This window comes from Dichotomopilus funicola, assembly GCF_033296635.1.
Source record: "Dichotomopilus funicola strain CBS 141.50 unplaced genomic scaffold C8A04scaffold_26, whole genome shotgun sequence".
Lineage (NCBI taxonomy): Eukaryota > Fungi > Ascomycota > Sordariomycetes > Sordariales > Chaetomiaceae > Dichotomopilus > Dichotomopilus funicola.
In genome coordinates, this window is record NW_026944047.1 from 84,174 (window position 1) to 103,895 (window position 19,722).

Sequence of the window (19,722 nt, forward strand, 5' to 3'; positions counted from 1 at the left end):
ATGTTAAAGTTCCAGGGGGTCATGTGCTCTGTTAGTCTAGGTAGTGTCGCGTGGATGTTCAGGATCGGCAACAAACAAAAGCAGCCGTCTTGGGATATAATCAAGAAGTCACGCCAAGTATGGGAAACAGCTTCACAGGGACATACTCAATTACCAAAAACAGTGCAACATGACGTTGTCTTTCATCTCGCCCGCGGCGTCGGGTTATGCTTACTTCTGCGGTAAGATTCTAGTTTAACTTACTCCATCTCTAATGCTATAATCACATGAAAATGAAAACAAAAGACTTAACAAAGAACCCTCACAGCCTTCTTCGCCGGCGTCGGCTCCCTCCTCTGGGGCTACGACTCCGGCATCTTCGGCACCGCCCAAGCCCAAGACTACTTCAACGACCAATTCCACCCAGACCCAGCTCTCCTAGGCGGCATCATCTCCGTCTACACAGCCGGCGGTGCCATCGGATGTCTGCTGTCCGGGCCCATCGGGAACCGCTGGGGTCGGCGTGGGACTATCCAGATTGGCGCCGTCATCGCCGCTATTGGGACGACGCTACAGACGGCCGCGCAGGAATCGATTATGCTTATCATTGGTCGTTTAGTTACCGGGTTGGCGATTGGGGTTATTTACTTTGCGATCCCGATGTTTCAGTCTGAGATCTCACCGGCTTCGCATCGCGGGTTGTTTGTGGGGCTGCATGCGCAGTTTATTGGGTTTGGGTATATGATTTCGAATTGGGTCGGGTTTGGGATCTCGTATACCACTGGCCAGGTAACGGTACGTTTTTCTTTTCCCTCTCGACGGACTATCATGACGGACTCGTAAGTGAAGGAGTGGATGTGGCTAACCCCTCACGCCTGCGTGTTATTAGTTTCGCTTCCCCGTCGGCCTCCAAATCTTCTGGGCCGTCCTCCTCTTCACCGGCACCTTCCTCCTCCCCGAATCCCCGCGCTGGCTCATCGAAAAAGGCCGAGCCGACGAAGCCGAAGCCGTGATGAAGCGCCTCCGCCGATCCCACATCGACCCCGACCTCGTCAAAAAAGAACTAATCCAGATGCGCGACCAAATCCGCTGGGAGAAAGAAAACGAAGAGATCTCCCTCCTCGGCATCCTCCGCAAACCCTCCTACCGCAAGCGCCTCCTCCTCGGCTGTGGCGTGCAAATCGGCCAGCAGATCTGCGGTATCTCCGCTATTAACTATTACCAGACGCTCATGTACAAGTCGCTGGGGATTCAGGGGCATTTGGTGTTGGCGCTGGCCGGGGTGTGGGGCTTGACGGGTCCGCTGGCGAATATCTTTTGTTTGATGTGGATTATTGATCGGGTGAAGCGGCGGACGCTGTTTATTGCGGGCAGCGTGGCCATGACGGTGGATATTGCTATTGTGCAGGCGTTTGTGGCTGTTTATGGTGGGTCGGATAACACGGTTGCTAATGGGTTTGGGATTGCGTTTTTGATCTTGTTTGGGGTTTTCTTCTCGCTGTCGTGGAACTCGGGCGCGCCTGTGTACACGGCTGAGATCTTCCCCACGCAGATCCGTGCTGTGGGGGGTGCTATCTCGACGTTTTGGTCGTTTGTGATTCAGGTTATTCTTGCGCAGGCATCGCCGACGGCGCTGGAGAATGTGGGGTGGAGGTATTACTTTTTCTTTATTGCTACCAACATCACCTGTATTGTTGCCGTGTACTTTTTCTTACCGGAGACTAAGGGGAAGTCCCTCGAGGAGATCAGCGAGGTGTTTGGAGATGTGTTTGTGAGCATCCGCATGGATGAGGATCTGAAGCAGCCAGAAGAGGAGGACAGGGTTCCAACTGCGAGAACCGTGGAGATGACTTGAGTTTGTCTCAGTCGCGGGATTCTCATAGTTCAAACGCTTCCGAGTACTATCCCTCCCAATCCTATATTGTCGCTTGTTTGCCTGCCCCTTGTCATTGGCATTCGGTTTGTATAGCACTATTTTGGGCCAACTAGAGACCGTCAAGTAAGTCCAGTGGTTGGATTTGGCCGTTTTGTCATTGGAGGATGTCTTGGCCGCTTACAATGAGTCTCACTTATCCTCTAATCGAGAGCTCTCAATTCACTCATTCTCTGTCCCCGCTTATCTCCGGGGACACAGCTTGACACCGTCCTTCACCGCTGTTGTTTGCCTTCAAGGCTGCGCAGGGTACCGGCGTCATCACACAAACGTCTTATCCCATTCAAACGATAATTAATGACCGGCTGCAAAGAGCCGATGAAACAATGTTGTCCCTACACCCGCCGCCGCCAACTGAGCATATCGACGTACTCGAGATGAACGAGGCATTTGAAGAAATCGACGGATCTTTCCAGTTCACAGGCACTCTCGTAGTGTACAACACTCACAATGGCTTGCACCACGCACGTTCGATCCCTCGCCACTCATCCCTCTTGGAGATCAAACTCGAACATCTCATCAATTTTATCCCCATTCCCATCTCCGCCTACACCCCTCTGTTCCCGTCCGGTTTTACACGTGCACCAGATCTCCCGCCACAGAAGTGCTACATCAAAAAGCCTAAACTTATATCCTACGATCGAATCCGCCAAGGATCCCAACCAAATGATATCGCAGAGTCCGTTCTCCTCGAAGCCACAGTCTGCGAGCTTCTCAAGCAGCATCCGCACCCCAACATTGCCCCCTACCTTGGCTGCCAGGTTACCGATGGGAGAATAACTGGTCTCTGTTTTCCGCGATATAACTGCACTCTGATGGAAGAAGTCAACCCTCGCAGTCATATGAAGAGTGAATTCAGATCAAAGTAAAAGAGAAGCAAGGACTACAGTGGGGTGTTGGCCGTGGTTGAGAGTGGTATCAAGCACCTTCATGTTTTGGGATTTGTGCACAACGATATCAACCCAAGCAATATAATGCTAGACGGTGACAAGGCGGTGATCATTGATTTTGAGTCCTGTAGGCGGGCGGGAGAGAGCCTGGAAGACTGTGGTCGTACTTACGAGTGGTACGATGAGGAAGTCAATACCTCTTTGCCTCAGAACGACCTCGACGCTTTGGAGGAGATTCGGATATGGTTGGGTGTTAGTTCTAAGCCATTCCAGTTTGCCGAATAATTGGAAAACTCTCACGAGGTGAGGTCACAAGGAGAAGTTGATGAGGTTGGATATTTCTGGGTATTTTTGCGACTGGGCTTGCTTCATTTTTCAGCTTCATACTACCTAGACATCCTGTTGGCTATTGATCTCGAAGGTTGTACCTCCATGTTGCACGGCGGTTAATATCTGGGGGTGACCTGCGATCTGTATGATCATAATGGACGGTCATCTCACATTTGCCCAGAGGGGCGTCACTGTTCTTGAAGTCTGTGGTTGGCAGCGAGGTTTTGATTGCGACCATTACGCCGGTTCTTGCCCCTATTTCTGAGTTGATTACGTGCCCCCCGGAGAGTGTATTCGTGCGGGTTGGTGTATTGGTGGGTTAGCGCAGATTCACTGCCTTCTCCAACCCTTGGCGTAGTAAGATTCGAAGAGGACCGCTGCGTAATCGGCTGCTGGTCGTTGGCATCCATGCTGTGGGCGGCCGCTCATTAAATCGTAGATGAGATCGCGTCGGAAGCCGATGGTGTTCATAGCGACGCACCCTCCCGAATCCTTTCAGTGACATCCAACAACGATCCGGTCAACCCAGCAGATAATTACTTGGCTACCTGCCCAACTCAATTATAAGTAACTGGCTTGGGAAGAAAAACCACAAACCCGGGTCTTGTTGGAAGCAACCCCCTGGAGAAAGCGTCCCTGAGCACTGAACAAATCGACAATTCAATGCCCGCTTCCCGAAATCTCTCGCCCAAACAATCAAAGTCCTTCCTCGGTGGTATTTTGTGGACCTCAAGTGTGACAGACCGAAGGTTTGGAAAACGGGCACGCTCTTGGGCCATGGCCAGCATATCCCGGAAGATGATCGGCCAGTCAAAAATACAGCCTATACGAAGGCGTACTAGTGATGGCGGGAACTTGTCCAGGAAGTCATCCGTTGTTACCGCCTCACAACTGCGACTGCGGTCATGCTCCAGATTCTCGGGCTTCTCAAACACGGGCCCGTATAGTATAAGCTGTTCCAGCTCCAGCGTTTCAAGAGCACGGAAATCCTTGAGGGACAAGCCGGCCTCAAAGTCTTCGAGCGGATTTTCGGTCGGGTCAAAGTAGCTGTCTCCTTTACGTGCCTCCACTTCGCCAGCAAAATATATCGCTGGGCCGTCGAGCTTATGTATCGTCAACCCGCTTTTCATCGGAAAAGCCGAATAACATAGCCGTTTCAGCGTCTCCTTGGCGGTCCCCAGGTGCTTGTCCAAGTCAAGTATATACCGTCCCCATTTCGACTGGCAAAATTCCAGATCCTCAAACACCGTACTATGCCGGATGATTGCCTCGACGTCGTCAGCCCCGATATCGTTGCCGCTGATCGAAAGTTTCCTCAGGCGCGGTAACTCGACGTCCCATGGCGCCGCCTTCCACGGCCTTGGGTCTTGGGCAAAGCGGTAATCTGGCTCACACCCGTCCGCGCCGCAATCTGCCGCCACAAGGCTGTCTAGGTTCCTCGCGTGTCGCAGGAACTCCCGGGCCTGCTTGATGTGGAATGAGTGACCACACGGGTCTAGCAGCCACCATTTCCGGAACCCGACCAGCACCACGTCCCGGAGGCCCTCCATCAGACACGGCCAGTCTGCCCATGTCTTTCCAAAACCATGGAATCTGCGCTGCAGCAACACGTAGGTGACCCCCGACGCAAGTGCAATTGTGAGCTCCTGCAGCTCGTCAAGTGAGATATATGAACGACTGACCCACCAAGGCCCCAGCTCCGCTGCGGCGCGCTTGTGGGTGGGTTTATCAGCGAAGACCTTCCTAAGCGTCAATTGTGCTTCGCGAATGTCGTGTTTCCGGTCATAATACTCGGGCGTCCAGAAGACCAGGCTCCGGACCGATGTGGCCAGGTCACCGCGGTGGTAGAGCGTGCAGGCGAAGCGGGAGAGCCGAAGGAGGACCTCGCTGTAGTTACGCTCAAGTGGGTGGAAGAAGTGGAAGAGCACTGGTTGGGCGACGGCGCGTAGGCGTCTGGAGGATGCGCTGAGGTTGGCGAGTACGGTTTGGTCGCGGACCGCGGCGGTCGCCTCGTCGTCGGAGATTTCGCCGACGCGAGGATGGCGGCAGTGAATGCAAAGGCTGCAGCTGATTTGTATCAGGATCTCGACCGGGAGCGTGAGGATGGGAGCGAGGTTGGTGCTGCTCGGGGCGTGTAGATTGAGGTTTGCCGTTGCGTGTTGCATGGCCGCCATGATGGGCGTGAAAAGAAAAATAGTGGTTGGGAGCGGTTGGTCGAACAAGGAGAATTGAAAGTTGCGGTCAATTTACTGATATTGTTGGCTCGTTGGTTTTGTGGGAAGTTGGCAAAAGAAAAGCAATTCAAGGTAGAACAGCTAGGTTGGGCAGCCGGGACGGCCACCCACAAAAGCCCCGCATTGCAACTAAAATTGTTGTGTTGGCTTTGGCTCGGACAGAGGACCGAAAGCTGTCGGCACCCCCTCGAAGAAGGACCAAAGTCGTACATTGCTACAGACATGGCGGAATTCGTCATTGATTTGCTAACGAACGTTAGTTGTAATGTCGGGTTTGTTGTAAACGTTTGGAACGAAGCCCGGGTGCATCAAGACCAACATTTAGCGTGCCACTTCCAGGAACGAGGTCGTCGAGGTAGCCTTTGTTCCTGTAGCCGGCGGAATACCGGATAATCCGTGCAATTTGGACTGAATCAGCTCCGCGGTGCGGCGTCCCCAGGAAGTACATGGTATGAATTCGATGGCCCACACTTTTGTAGATCGGGTCGTTGACGGCTAACAAGTAGGCCTGTGGATGTTAGTATGGTATTGGGGAAACAACAACAGTCCGGCCCGAAACCTGAACCAAAGCCTTCCTGTTGGTTCCGACCAGGGGACCACGAACTTGTCCTACCTTTTTGACAACCAACCCTCCCATACTATGGGCAACGAACACGATCGGGGTCTAACACTCCAATCAGCGAAGAACAACAAGAGACTACTAGCCTAGACCCGCACATCACCATTCTTGCGCAACTCTGGTGAGTTGTGGATATCGGCAAGCAAAGCCTGGGCAAAATCATGGACTGTAAGGGAGCTTTCCCTCCTCGAGCCATCTGAGTTGTAGCCATAGCTGTGCAATCGGACGTGCCCAAATCCGACCCCATTTGGCAACCACTCCTTGGGCCAAAACATGCCCGGCTCTTGGGAATAGCTCCATGTTTTTCTTGATCCCCCAAAAAGCCCGTGTATCTGTGCAACGGTCAGTCGCAGCTGGGTACCTAGTGTTCATACACCTTGCGGCACGCACGAATATGAAGTCAATCCGAGGTTCTGATGGCTCGTGTAGAAGGTTTAAACCGAGAGGGCCCTTGATGTCGACTGTAGATAGGATACTGCCCCCGGAAGAACTGCCACTCAATCGGCGGAGTTTGTTCTGGATGAAGGCAAGCGACGTGTTGCGTTGGGGAAAGGGCTTCTTGTAGAGGGGCGCCAATTGGAGGTGCTCGTCGTCGCTGATACTCGCCTAAAAAGGTCTAACTATCAGTCCAGGTCTGTTGTGAAAAAGCGGGTGTCCGCCGGTGATGCTTGCCATGGTCCATGACTAAACTAAAACATGTCGTCCTTTTTTTGACTTCAATTGCTCAATGGATGGCCGCGCCTTTCCCACTGAACAAAAACGCGTGGACTTTTATCCTTTCAACGGCATGGAGAAAAGAATGTATCATGTGTAAAGTTCAAAGTTTCAACTTCAAAGTTGCGTGGCAAGCCTCGCTTTCTGGCGGGGATTCGAGACCACCAATCATGTCAGGTCCGTAATCGGCACCATGGACCGAACAGAGCTCCTGCATGGCAGCTTCTGCAGAGTAGCAGAGGCCGCAAATCAGGATTCAGGACTCGGAGCGCAAATTCAACCAACCACAGGTTCCCTCCCCGCGCCAGCCATTGACCGTCCATCAGCACTCACATGGGTGGCATGTGCCATTGAGCTCGAAGATCCAACGCCACGAGACGCCCGTAGCTCCCATATATCATGTTCCTCGGCCCTTGGGTGTTGGATAAGCCACGTATTATACTGCTTCTCCCAGGTGCATCGATTCCCCCCCCACCCTCTTGCCCTCCATACCAAATGCTTTGCTTCGTGGTTGATTCCACTTCGTCTTACCTTTCTCCTTATCCTTGGTGCCCAGTTACCCCAGCATCTTAAGGATGGGCGTCCCCAAAGCAAAGCAAGCTGACCCCCTGGGGGATAATGTACAGTTAGATGCAGCTGTCGTTGCTGGTGGGTTTCTCCAAGCTTTTCACCCTGACAATAGCTGGCCGTGGGCAACTCCAACGAAAATGCCATGTAATTACCTAATCGTGTTTACTCTGATCAGAACTCCCACCCAACTCTAAGGTGGTTTCTGTGGGTTCGGGGGGGCCAGGTCACTGGGTCAAGACGGTGAAGATTGTGGTCGAGCTGGAAGGTGGTAGCACAACGGAACTCTTCAAAAAGGTTCGTTAACGTTTTCAAACCCCCCCCCCCCGTGCCAGTATTCTATCTGTCCGGTGTTAATCCTAAATAGGGCGCCTCTGGGCCTACCGGGGCGAACATGATGAAAGGGGCATTTGAAGCGGAGCAAGCCCTCTACGACTACATTCCCGACAGGGTACCCAAACCCGTCGCATGGGGAACTTACGCCAGTGACCCGGATACCCATTTCTATCTGTGTGAGTTTGTGGAGATGTACGATGAAGTCCCTAGAGCGAATGCCTGAGCGACCGCCGTCTCTGCACTTCACCTCACCAGCAAGGGCAAATCGCCAACTGGGCAATTTGGGTTCCACGTCACAACTCATTTAGCCAACGTCCCAGTCGACAATTCGTGGAACTCATCCTGGGAGGCGTTTTGGGCGCAACAGATGAAGAGCCTTTTCGATCGGGAGGAATCAGTCAACGGCACCGACGAGACCTTAGCAGAGCTGAGGGCCGCATATTTCGAGAAGGCCATTCCGAGATACCTGGGACCGCTCGAAAGCGAGGGAAGATCCGTCACCCCCAGTCTTCTCCATTCTGACCTCTGGCCGGGGAACATTAAACCACGAACGGCCACGGGTGAACTCTGCTTATTCGACGCCTGTGCGTACTGGGGGCACAATGAAGGTTTGTTTAACACTTCCTTCGTGACGTGCGATGGACCCTCGCTAACAAAACGGGTAGCCGACCTGGCCATCTGCTACAACCCACGATACAAGCTAGGGCAACCTGCCTTGGAAGAGTACAAGAGTCTTGTGGCCCCCTCGGAGCCTGGCGCGGACTTTTATGAGAGGAATGCGTTATACGCCATGAAATACCATGTCTTGTTGAGCATCATGTATTCGGACAACAGTTCGTTCCGTGAGAAGCTGATGGAGGAACTCAAACTACTTCTTGGGAAATTGGATTCTGATCCCTCCGTCTCGAAGCCGGACGAAGCGGCGCGCTTGTAAATGTTGGGCTTGGGATTATCCTCAGCATCGGATTGTTGGTTTGCAGGACGGATATAGGGCTTGAATAGTATGTAATCAAACTAGGAGCAGATCCTTCAAAAAGCCTCTCGTCCTCTTGCTCTACCCGCAGAAATTACGCTCGAGTTAAGCCGGTAAATACATCCCGCGCCAGCCCAGCCTTGCTCACCTCAAGTCCGTCCCACTTGAAGACCTGAGCTTGAGGAGAGCGCTATCTACCATACATGTAGCTCGTACACAAGTTCTTCGCCGCAAAATGCCAACAGCCCACTGATATAAACGATGCGTAGTATCATGTATGAGACGCTTCCTTTGATGTTGAATCCAGGCCTCATGTCCATCGATATATACACCCCCTGCCTGCCCGCAGTGTTTAGGTAATGCAAGGTCGCGTCGCCCAACCGACCGCGCTGCACGTGTGGTTGCTCCGCACTCCGCACTTCGCACCGTGGGATAGGTATTGCGGTCGGAATGGGCCAGCACATCGGCGCATAATTAATTAGGTGGTTCCTATCCTGCCGTCAACAACTGACTGCTCGGTCAGGCAAAATGAGAGCAACACTAGTACCAGCGGAAAACGAACCCAACATGGATTTGAAAAATGAGGATGAGGATGTAATTAACCCACCGCCGCAACTAGAAGTTCAAGTCCATGATACCAGCGAGAGCACCGAAGCGACCGATACAGCCCCGCCGTTTTCGATATTTACCCCTCGCGAGAAGCAGTGGATATCCTCGCTTGGATCGTTCGGCGCCATGTTCTCAACGCTCAGCAGCTACATCTACTTCCCGGCCCTGGTCCCGATGGCGGACGAGCTCGGTGTCTCGGTTGCGCTTATCAACCTGACGGTCACCTCGTACCTGGTTGTGGCAGGCGTAGCCCCTGCGTTTATGGGAGACCTGGCGGATCAGGGCGGCCGCAGACCAACGTATATTCTCATGTTCGTCCTCGTTGTCGCTTCCAACATCAGGCTGGCGCTACAACGGTCGTATCCGGCACTATTTGTGTTGAGGATGGTTCAGAGTGCCGGGGCTTCTGGTAAGCTCCCGCGTGGCTTTTTACACCGCTCATTGTTGGACTATTAAAGGGCGGCGGGCGTACTGACAACGATGGCAACACAGGCTCATACGGCGCGGCGTATGGAATTGTTGCCGATATTACCACAGTTGCCGAGCGGGGGTCCTATGTTGGATCGTTAATCTTCTTGTGAGCATCGCCGTCTCCCTGATTGAATCACACCTCATGTTTTATTTCTAGTACTGGCGCAGCACCCAGCTTTGGCCCTGTCATCGCTGGAGTCTTGGCTCAAAAGCTTGGCTGGCGCTGGATCTTTTGGTTCCTCGCCATTATTACGGGCAGCTATCTTATCCTCATTGCCCTTTTTCTTCCAGAAACGCAGCGGAAGTTGGTTGGGAACGGCAGCACTCCAACACGGGGGGTTCACAAGAGCCTATTCGACCGTTCCACCGAAGATCGAAGGACCAAGCCCGCTCAGCTCGCCGACGATGTCCCGGGTATGACGAAGCGGAGAATGTGCCGTTTCCCAAATCCCTTTAAGTGTATTCCCATGCTGTTCAAGAAGGGGAATCTGGTGGTGATTGTTATCGGATCCATCACATACACAGTCAAGATGACGCTGCAAACCTCCCTGGCGGCGCAGTGTATCGAGATTTACAACCTTGACTATCTCCAGGCTGGACTCGTTTACCTGCCTTCGGGTTTTGGGGGAGCCCTGGCAGCGTACAGTACCGGTAGAGTGATTCCACATCAAGCAACGAATCCGGGTATCTGATTGCTAACATTGAATAAAACTTGAATAATACTAGGCAAGTTCCTGGATTGGAACCTGCGGCGATTCGCCCGCCGGCATGGACGCGACGAGAGGTACCGGAGAGGGGATGACATCTCCAACTTTCCCATAGAACAGGCAAGGTTCTCTGGCATTTATATCTTAATTGCCATCAGTGCGGTCGGCACCGCTGCTTACGGCGTTATGCTTGAAAAAGAGACTGTAATTAAGTGTTCTCTGACAAAACCGCTAATTCAACGCCCGGCCTGACAATTCTGAACTTGATATTAGCACATCAGCGGGCCCCTCGTCATGCAATTCATCACTGGTGCAACAACGCCAAGTATATTCACGGTGAGTTCGGTAGCACACCATGTTCATGTTCCGAGTCTGGCATGGCCAGCCGCTGACATACACGGCGCAATCTCAGCTTTGCGGCACGCTCCTGACAGACCTGAACCCTGCTGCGTCGGCTACAGTTCAGGCATCTTATAATCTAGTTCGCTGCATTGGAGCTGGGATTGGTATTGCGGTTCAGGAGCCCATCGCCCGTGCCCTTGGTGTTGGGTGGTGTTTTGGTATGTTCTCAATCGTCATTCTGGGGGCGATACCACTGGCGGTAGCGATCCAGCGCAAAGGCTTGGGATGGAGGAGGGAGCAAACCGCTAAGTGATCATGTGGAAATTAGCGACTCGCAGAAAGGGGCGCGCTGAGGTTACCGGCCTTGACACTCAAAGAAGTGCTGGCATGTCTTCGGAATTACGCTTCTCTTACCTATCCTATAGCTATCCGGAATCACCTCTCCAATGCTGGGGCTGCTCTAGAATGCCATTTGTCGTCCCGTCGTAGAACTATTGAGACTTAATCCACCCCTGTCCAGAGAGAATTGGTCCTATGTAGGTAATTGGCATGCCACTAAAATCGGTACCTACCAACTTCCAAGCTTTTACTAGTAAGGCAGGTAAATCTCACGAATTGTTTGCAAACAATCCCGCCAAGACTATGGCACACAAATAAGATGCTACAACGAGGACTGTCAGAACCGTACCTGCCACAGAGCACCTCAGATCCTATCCAGTCCAAAATTGCCCGCACGTACTCTTTCACTTCCATGAAGGACGTGCTAAACACCTGGGACAGATATCCATATGTGTACACTCGGCAACCTGGAAGGTGCACTGGCAACAGGTCTTTCAGCCATAGCGTCCCATTCTTGTGCGTCTAGGTGTGGAAGGGGTGTCCAGGCCGTAGATGGCGATGATGTCGATGGGGTAGTACTGCGCCTGGCTGCCCGCGTTTGTTGTTGGCGCGGGGTTGGTGGGCGCTTCGGCGGTTAGTTCGTGGAGATCGACCTCAAGCTCGATCCGTTTGCTGGGAGGAACAGTGGGCGTGGTGGGGAATTCTGCTCCCAGAAAATCCGTCTCGGCTACCGATTCTGCTAGACTGGGGTGCTTAGCGATCTTTCCGAATAATTTCTTCGTGGTTGGCGCTGGACCGGTGGTGATCCGGATGGGTATATGTCTTCAGCGCTGGGAACCTTCCATCCCATCCCAGAGGAAATTACGCTGGCTGGGTACCCAAAGTGACTGGTGCAGGAGGCAATTCCACCACCGAGCTCGAAGATAGCTCGAAGCTGTATCAACATGCATTGACTCACCTGCCACGCAAAACGTGAAGTGGGCTTAATCCTCTGTGCCGTTGTTGCCGAGATCTTCACCGCCCTCAAGGTTGGACTGGAGCAAGTGGACGGCCAGAACCGCTGTTCATTGATATCTGGGCAGCTACCTAACTAAGCAAGGGCGACTCGAGCGCTCCTCGAGTGGACGCCCTTGCTGGGTACCTAGAGCAGCACCAAGTTCTCGACGTTGTTTTTCTCCCGTCGATTTCCATCTCCAATACCTAGTTTGATGCTTCCAGAGCGTGTGCCCCGCTCTAGTCAAATACTCGACTAAATAGGGCGAATACCAGGCCGTTGTTTGGTCAAGTTCAAGAACGGCATGAAGAGCGGCTTCTCCAAGCTCTCTCCAACCTTGGCCGCCTCAGCTGCCTCGATACGTTGAAGTAGTTCCTACCAAGTCCACCATTCCCAAGCCTCGCCTTTGTCTGGTTCGCACAGCTGAGCTTCCTGGGTCTCGTTGGCACGCTCGTACACCACAAAGCAGGTGATGTAATGCTTGTTGTCTGCCAGCATGATGTCGTTGGTGCACGTGAGGTATCGCGGATTCTTGACTTTGAGGCTGGTTTCCTCGTCGACTTCGCGGACGCCGCATTCCTCGATCGACTCGCCAAACTCCAAATGACCACCCGGCAGCGCCCAGGTCCCTTCGCCGTGAGCTCTCAGGCGCTTGCCGACGAGGAAGCGAGGATTATCGGCGGGCTCATTTGACGTTGCAAGAATGAAAACGCCAACACCGACGCGAACTTTGGGGGGGACGGTCGCCATGATGGTTCGAGACAGGTGATGCTTGTGAGTTTGCGCAACAGCCTCAACGCTAGCACCGAATGTCAGCAAAAAAAAAAAAAAAAAAAAAAGCAACGTGCACACAACCGAACCCAGGAGGTGGGAAGCCGGGCCGCAAGTTACCCAAAGAGCGGCATAACTTACGCGGCAGCACACTGTTCGATTGAGGTGATTACAACAATAACCTGGGGGCGAAAGTTGTCTTTTGCTTCTAACACTGAAGGATGGATGGATTTCAAAAACCCCGCACGTTTCCTCCCCTTCCTTTTAGGTGTCTGTCATTCTGGTGTTGGCACATCGGACAGCCCCACCTAAGAAGCAAACAGTTCCAGCCCTCCGGATCTCCTATTATTTTCCCATCTGGTTCCTGCAGGGAACGATCCACCTCGCTATTTCCAATTCGCCCTCCGAAGGTCCATAGATGAGTTTTCGGGTGCCGTACATCATTCCGGATATCTCCAGGGTGTTCTTATATACCTGCCAGGGGAACCTTCCCAGACTCAGGTCACTGTTTTCGCGAGGAATGGTGTTATGGTTTGATGTCGGTTCAACGGGCGGTGGAACCCCACTCTATATGAGCTTGCCACCAATCTGGCTGCTTCACAGCGCTACCAAAACGTTGTGTTAGGTGCATTGACTCTGACTATTAGCGAACAGTATGCCGTCAATTATAACCATCCTGAAGTCGCTCGTTTTTTGATCGATTCGGGTACAGGCCCCCAGGAGAGAGATATACAGCAAACGTACATGCCTCCCCCTCGCCATTTGCAGCCCCCAAGAATAGTACCTTGAACCGATGCTAGCTCGCCTAAAACCTACCTAACTATATTCTTTTCTTCTTTACATATATGTGGCACATCAACTACTCTCGAGTGTGTAATGTCGTTAAGAAGGTTTGTACGTCGGTGGATCCGTAAGGTAAGGAGTAGGAGGATGCCTGCGCAGCCGTTGTATTGAGAAGTTGAACAAGGAGCCTATAGTCGTAAATCAATCACGACGTTGTGGGTAAAGAAGCAGGGCCTGGTGTGCCCGGATCCCTGCAAATGTAGTTATAGCAACTATAGCCGAGGCAAGTTTCTGGACTCACTTCGGCTCAGGCGGCCCTCAGTGCGGCTCACCCTTTGCTCAGGAGCTGCGACTAATACGGACTCGGCCAGAAGAAAGTGTCGGGTGAGACTATCTAGGTAATTACTAACAAGCAAAGTCGACCTAAGCGAGGCTGGCCGTAGCATCGTGAGTCAGCACCACCCATGGTAGTGTAGTAGGTGGCTTGCTTAGAACCTCCGAAAGAGCCCTTCAAAAGAGTATAACTAACGTTATCCATCATTTATAATGGAGGTACTATTGAAAACAGCTAGTCCTCACCTCGAACCTAACAAGATAATAAGACTTATCATTTTGGGGTCCTGAACCCACCCCAGACCGTTTTCAAAATTTCCCAAGACACAAAATCAAAAAAGATATAAAAAGATATCGTGGCCTATCCTCCATAAGTATTGTCGTCCATGACACCCAACCTCTCCGAAACCTCCAGCATTCCAACCATCTGCTCCAGCTCGTACACCACATCCTCATAGATCGCGCCCTTCAACTGCGGCTTGTTAAGATCCGCCCCAAACCCAAAGTCACAATACAAACACTTAGCCGTCAGCTCATCGTACCGTGGCCCCAGCCGCGACGGCTTTGCGGCCGCCTTGCGCATCGCGACAATGTCTTGTGTGTCCAGATGCTCCCACCGCCCGATCTGGAGCAACGCCACCCCGAGACTGTGCAATGTAAGGTTCCGGATACCGCAGAGCAAATCTGCGTCGTCGTCTAGGGGTGTTGTTGTGGTGGGGATTTGGTTGAGGATGCTTTGCATCTCCATGTGATCTGTTTTGGGGACGAGGTTGGCGTCAATATGAAGCGTGGCTAGTGAGGCAGAGAGTTCGTCGTCGATATCGAAATAGGAGAGATCAGAAAGACACCAGGTCCGACGCCACCAGGGTGTTGAATGATATTGAAGCACGGATCGCGCGAGACGCAGGGCTAATCGCAGTTGTTCGCAGATGGAAATTCTAGATTCTTGGGCCGGCTGGATAATGGAGGCTAGATTGGCTGGTGAGCAGGGTCTCGTTTGGATCACGGTGCTCTCCTTGTCCTGGGCTGCCATGAGTTGGTGGGTTAGGTTCTCGTCGGTTGAGACTAGGTAGCCGATGCAACCCTCCTGTCTGGACTGGTGGAGAGACTTGGCTTGTTCGAATACATGCTGGCATACGTCCTTGGCCTGGCAGAGGTTGCAGGCTAAGGCGAAGGCTTGGTCTCGTCTTTGGCACTCCCCAGATTCTGGCTTAGTCTCCATGGTCTGGGATAACGGCGTCGCACTAGACTCGCTCGGAGAGTCGGCAAATCTGACCCGGCGAATTTTAGCTGGCCGTTCCACAATGTCAGACAAAGTGCGTGAAGAGACCATGTTCGGTGGCGGGAGGCCCCGGTCTACCCAGGATCGTTCCTCGGAACGTATTCGGAGGAGCAGTAGGCTTCTAGAGGAACATGAGTGATCCAAGGTACTACAAGTGAGAGAGGTTGATTTGAAATTAAAACAGGGAATATCGACTTACTGCTGCCGTACGTCTCCCAATACTGCTTCGTACTCTAAGCTCATCTTAAAGTTGACACAGCTGTCGGAGGCTTCGCTCTCTAGAAATAGCTTGGCGGTATGCGTAGAATGCAGCCCATTCGAGTTGAGACACGACCAGCTCCGAGTAAGAGATTCCAAGAACGATGTCGAATGTCGGGCTATGAGACTGTACGTGAGGGGCATGGCCTTTCGCTGCTTTATGTCCAGTACTCGGGGCCGCTTGAGCTGCCTTGATGTTTTCCTGAGTCTCCTGAACTCGCTGACCGAGTCTGTAAGAGCCGCAAGGCCATCCTGAAGGATTGGATGTTGTACAACCAGCTCAACAGCTTTGGAAGCCCTTCGAGCTGCGACGGCGGACTAGACGGGGAGTGTCAAATTGAATCACACACTAGCGAAGGACACACAACGAGTGATTACTGACCTTGCTACTGTCGGTTGACCGAGCTGTGTCCTCTAGATTGCTGAGTTCTGCATCCAGGTCCTTGATATGTTGGCAAACGTCTGCGGTCACCCGCTGCACTTCGTCATATTTCCTGCCCAGAAACTCTTGTATTCGGCTTTCGACGGCCGGTCCTTGCCACTCTTCATGGTTATCATTTTCCAACATTTCAGCCGCGAGATCGGGGTCAATGCCGGCGTCCTGCAGAAGCAACTGCGAGTCGTCGCGGAAAATTGACACCTGTATTCTGAGCTTCTTGCGAAATCGGGAGATTTCCCGGCTGTGGTGTCGGAGCAACTTGATCTTGGATTTTGTGTGTTTTGCCCCCTTCAGTGCTGAGATACACAGCGGCGCTATGCCGAGTCCAAGAGATACGGGATCCATGATGTGAGGAAGTACTGGAATCAATTGTCGAGGAGCGAGATTCTCGCAGCGGCGAGAGTCGTCAATTTGAGTTCCAACGAGGCTAGTGTAGTACGGCGGCCATTAATGGTTACTGTCCAGAAATGCTTCAAGACCCATAAATTTCCTCCATTGTATCGTGAGCCCCGCAACAATAAAGCCGATCTTTACATCCTTGATCTTAGGTGTAATTCCTGATTTTATGTAGCAACCACGTGTGTGCCGAAATTGTGAGCTTTCAGGGCGATTTTGAACAGGGACCTCGAAACACCACCGTAGCTAGCCCGACGTGGCACGCAGTGAGTGAGGCACACTGCAGCTACAAAATGCATCCTCAGCTGCCGTCGATTCGTCCACAATCCAACACTGCCACAACTCCCCGCTTTGTCTCCAAATAAGGCAACCAACACTTTGCACTTGTTTGCAGCGGGAGAGCTTTCTTGTTCCGTCTCAGACCATGCAAACGTCCTTGTTGTGACAAATTTCCGCACGGCATTAAATGCCCGACAATGAGCCTCAAGATCGAGAATTGGCAGCACTCGGTGTCGGCTCCAGCAGACGAAGAGAGTGCTGAACCATCGTCATCCAAGGCGGATGGGTTTACCTTACGTCTAAGCCGGGCAGCCTCTGAGCTCTTTGAGACCATCCTCCGGTGCGCCGAGAAACAGACATCAAAGCCGATATTTCGGGCGCTCCAGCGTCAACATGGCTTTTTCCTACTTTGGTGCGATGGCTATGGCGCGCTCGCCGGCGATCTCGACGAGGTCCTGGCCGAATCGAGAAGGCTTCGAAATTCCACCCATCGCTTACTAGTCAGCCTCTGCCAGACTCTCGCGGATAGTATGTTCTTTCTCTCGCTAACTTGGGACTTACTGTACAGGCTTTTGACACGTCAATGTATTGAATCTAGAGCTCGTGGGTGTGCTTCTCGCCGGCCTAGAAGATGCTGCACAACGCGGACTGATCGATAAGAGCGCCCAGGTAAGGGCTGTGGTCGAGACAACGACCTTTGCGATCCCCTATTCCGATAGTAGTGAGTCCGACACCGACAGCAGCGATTTTAATACCGACTCGGAAAGCGTCTGCTCTTCGCCTGCTGGAGAAATTTCGGTTGACGAGATCATTGAGGACATTGAAACGGATATCCAATGCCTTGTGGATCTGGGCCCCCGGTACAAGGAACCAATCCGAGACAAAGTGATTGTAGAGGAGGCCGCACGTCCAAAGCTTGTAACAACTTGGGATCCGGCTGAGCTCTTGACGTCTCGAATTCGCCATCGATATCCGAGAGTGGATCCTAAGCTCGCTCACTCTCTTGGGCAAGCAAATTGGGACAGGGCTCAGAGATTGTATGCCGAGAAGGAAAGGAACCTCCGCGAAGCCCAAAAGCTCCGCGAAGCCCAAAACCTGGATGAACCCCAAAACCTCGGCGAACCCCAAAGCCTAGGTGAAGTTGAGCAGCCGGCAGCACCCATACCAGAGTCATTTTCTATGCCGCCGGGAACTATCGTTGCGTCAGACTTCCACGATTCTGGGTTGGGAACCTCCATGGCTACCCCCAGTTCCTATGCCGAAACCGTCATGTCCTATCACGGCACAAACGGAGGATCCATCAAGATCCCGCCGGTACCCCCCGAAGCAATGCAAGGGAATCCCTTTACATGCGACATATGCGGACGCAAATTCAGGTTACCCGGTGCCAACTGGAAGTCATTCTGGAAGTGAGCAAACCAAACTTACAAACACCTGTCACTGTTGCCTCCCGTGTCTTGCGCTGACGGTCGAACAGGAAGCATGTACTTTCCGATCTCCTCCCGTACATTTGTGTCTTCACAACCTGCCCATATAGCACAGTGCCTTTTCCATCTCGAGCGTCATGGATCCACCATCTCGACCTGGAACATGGGTTTTCCAATCCGTCTGAAAGCTTCACGTGTCCACTGTGCCAGGAAGTGCACACAAGCGGGGGAAAAGCACATATGGCCCGGCACCTTGAAGAAATATCGTTGACAATCATCCCAGCAAATGCTGGGGCCGACGAGAGTTCCGATGAAGAGGAGGAATTCAACGACCCCGACGATGATTTAATTCACCAATTGGACCAGCCTATCACCTACATCGGCCCCAGGTTGGTTTGTACTCAGCCTGAGTGCAACCGCAGGTTTGTGAACAAGAATGAGTTATTGAAGCACAGGTGGTTGGAGCACTCTATTCAACCCCAAAACCGGTGGAAGCCTATGAAAAAAGCCCCTGGGCCCGGGGCGGCCAAGGGTTAACCCTGCACCGCATCTCAGAGCCAAAGCCGCCAGAGCCGTGGTAGCTGATGTGTCAGGTATCTTTGATCTCCATCAAACCATCGAGGGAGATGACGGTCGTTCATTTCTCTCACAGCATGGAAAACGGCTTGCTAAATTAATTACCGAAATCGCCGGACGGGTGGCTGAAAACGAGGGAGACACAATTGGACGACACCCCCAGACCACAACTCTACTACTTAGCAAAAGTATCTGGCTCTGGCTGTCCATTGGGGTTGTGGAGGCTGATGCAGTCGCTCCCAAACCTGGAGTGTGAGCGGACAAGCCAATGCTCTCCTTACGTATAATTATAAACTTGGTGCAACTGTACGGTTTCTTTCAGCAACTTGACTTAGATCTTTGTGCACTTACGCCTCCCTGTGGTATTATACTAGAATGTACAATCCCGCGGGCAGGTTTGACAGGGAGTGGAATTGTCAAGGGAAGCAGGTACCGGGCAAGTAATTATAATACAGAAACATAGTGGCTTGAATGGTTCACTTGGTTGGGGGATGAAGTCCCGCTGAGAACCGATTAGTCCAGCCTCTAGACACTCTCGAAGAGAGTTGTTTACAGTGGGATATATATGTAAGTAGAACTGCATGCAAATGTATGTCTAGTGTAGTGTAGTGTGGTGTAGTGTAGTGTGGTGTAGTGTAGTGCAGAGTACCTATGTGGAACACAGGAAATCCTATGTAAAGGCCTGTTGTAGTAAAGTTTGAACCAGGCTCCCACTAGAGAGACGGGTCCGTCTCAATTATGTAAGCAAAACAGATTATATAAGCAAAATATTACCCCACGCCCAGCCCCCGAACTGCGCGCCCCTGAACTGCGTGCCCCTGAACCCCTGAATGCCATCACCAATACCATTACTCTGGTCAACTACAGTACATCTGAATACCGCAAAGGGCATGCCCTCGAGGTCCTGGTATGGCCAACTGCGTAGCACTTCGTACACTTGCTCGGTGCCCGCCAGGGCTGTGCCTGGGCCTCAACCACTTCAAATTGACTGGGCTCCCGTTTAGTACTTGACTGTGGGAGTGAGCTTCGAGCCTGAGCTGGCTTAATAAGCTGGCGAGGCTTAAGAAGTAGTCGCAGGGCTCCCTCACGCTTCAAATGCCAGTGCAAGTGGAAGTGGTGAAGAAGAAGAGGCTCGCCTTGT

General features: G+C 52.4%; 9 protein-coding genes across 9 annotated transcripts; 5 read left to right on the plus strand and 4 right to left on the minus strand.

Annotated features, from left to right (window-relative positions):
* Nucleotides 1-169: 169 nt before the first annotated feature.
* C8A04DRAFT_28068 (general substrate transporter) lies at nucleotides 170-1,834 on the plus strand (the record flags this gene model as incomplete). Its single annotated transcript, XM_062780507.1, has 3 exons — nucleotides 170-221; nucleotides 308-774; nucleotides 869-1,834. The coding sequence occupies 3 exons, from the start codon at nucleotides 170-172 to the stop codon at nucleotides 1,832-1,834; spliced, it is 1,485 nt and encodes a 494-aa protein (XP_062637536.1).
* A 404-nt stretch (nucleotides 1,835-2,238) lies between these two features.
* C8A04DRAFT_36824 (uncharacterized protein) lies at nucleotides 2,239-3,087 on the plus strand (the record flags this gene model as incomplete). Its single annotated transcript, XM_062783664.1, has 2 exons — nucleotides 2,239-2,736; nucleotides 2,785-3,087. The coding sequence occupies 2 exons, from the start codon at nucleotides 2,239-2,241 to the stop codon at nucleotides 3,085-3,087; spliced, it is 801 nt and encodes a 266-aa protein (XP_062637537.1).
* Nucleotides 3,088-3,462: 375 nt separating this feature from the next.
* C8A04DRAFT_36825 (uncharacterized protein) lies at nucleotides 3,463-5,306 on the minus strand (the record flags this gene model as incomplete). The annotated part of the gene is made up of 2 exons (XM_062783665.1): nucleotides 3,463-3,624; nucleotides 3,972-5,306. 2 exons carry the CDS (start codon nucleotides 5,304-5,306, stop codon nucleotides 3,463-3,465), a joined length of 1,497 nt encoding a protein of 498 aa, XP_062637538.1.
* A 189-nt stretch (nucleotides 5,307-5,495) lies between these two features.
* On the minus strand, nucleotides 5,496-6,660 carry C8A04DRAFT_28070 (Alpha/Beta hydrolase protein; the record flags this gene model as incomplete). Its single annotated transcript, XM_062780508.1, has 6 exons — nucleotides 5,496-5,612; nucleotides 5,686-5,874; nucleotides 5,980-6,030; nucleotides 6,084-6,317; nucleotides 6,376-6,591; nucleotides 6,658-6,660. 6 exons carry the CDS (start codon nucleotides 6,658-6,660, stop codon nucleotides 5,496-5,498), a joined length of 810 nt encoding a protein of 269 aa, XP_062637539.1.
* A 232-nt stretch (nucleotides 6,661-6,892) lies between these two features.
* Nucleotides 6,893-8,536, plus strand: C8A04DRAFT_36826 (Fructosamine kinase-domain-containing protein; the record flags this gene model as incomplete). The annotated part of the gene is made up of 6 exons (XM_062783666.1): nucleotides 6,893-6,917; nucleotides 7,300-7,347; nucleotides 7,445-7,563; nucleotides 7,634-7,778; nucleotides 7,827-8,210; nucleotides 8,268-8,536. 6 exons carry the CDS (start codon nucleotides 6,893-6,895, stop codon nucleotides 8,534-8,536), a joined length of 990 nt encoding a protein of 329 aa, XP_062637540.1.
* Nucleotides 8,537-9,142: 606 nt separating this feature from the next.
* Nucleotides 9,143-11,017, plus strand: C8A04DRAFT_36827 (major facilitator superfamily domain-containing protein; the record flags this gene model as incomplete). The annotated part of the gene is made up of 6 exons (XM_062783667.1): nucleotides 9,143-9,593; nucleotides 9,677-9,761; nucleotides 9,813-10,306; nucleotides 10,382-10,545; nucleotides 10,636-10,698; nucleotides 10,775-11,017. 6 exons carry the CDS (start codon nucleotides 9,143-9,145, stop codon nucleotides 11,015-11,017), a joined length of 1,500 nt encoding a protein of 499 aa, XP_062637541.1.
* Nucleotides 11,018-12,412: 1,395 nt separating this feature from the next.
* C8A04DRAFT_11675 (NUDIX hydrolase domain-like protein) lies at nucleotides 12,413-12,787 on the minus strand (the record flags this gene model as incomplete). Its single annotated transcript, XM_062777056.1, has 1 exon — nucleotides 12,413-12,787. The coding sequence occupies one exon, from the start codon at nucleotides 12,785-12,787 to the stop codon at nucleotides 12,413-12,415; it is 375 nt and encodes a 124-aa protein (XP_062637542.1).
* Nucleotides 12,788-14,285: 1,498 nt separating this feature from the next.
* C8A04DRAFT_28074 (uncharacterized protein) lies at nucleotides 14,286-16,248 on the minus strand (the record flags this gene model as incomplete). Its single annotated transcript, XM_062780509.1, has 3 exons — nucleotides 14,286-15,327; nucleotides 15,406-15,782; nucleotides 15,847-16,248. 3 exons carry the CDS (start codon nucleotides 16,246-16,248, stop codon nucleotides 14,286-14,288), a joined length of 1,821 nt encoding a protein of 606 aa, XP_062637543.1.
* Nucleotides 16,249-16,775: 527 nt separating this feature from the next.
* C8A04DRAFT_28075 (uncharacterized protein) lies at nucleotides 16,776-17,991 on the plus strand (the record flags this gene model as incomplete). The annotated part of the gene is made up of 2 exons (XM_062780510.1): nucleotides 16,776-17,106; nucleotides 17,177-17,991. The coding sequence occupies 2 exons, from the start codon at nucleotides 16,776-16,778 to the stop codon at nucleotides 17,989-17,991; spliced, it is 1,146 nt and encodes a 381-aa protein (XP_062637544.1).
* Nucleotides 17,992-19,722: the final 1,731 nt, after the last annotated feature.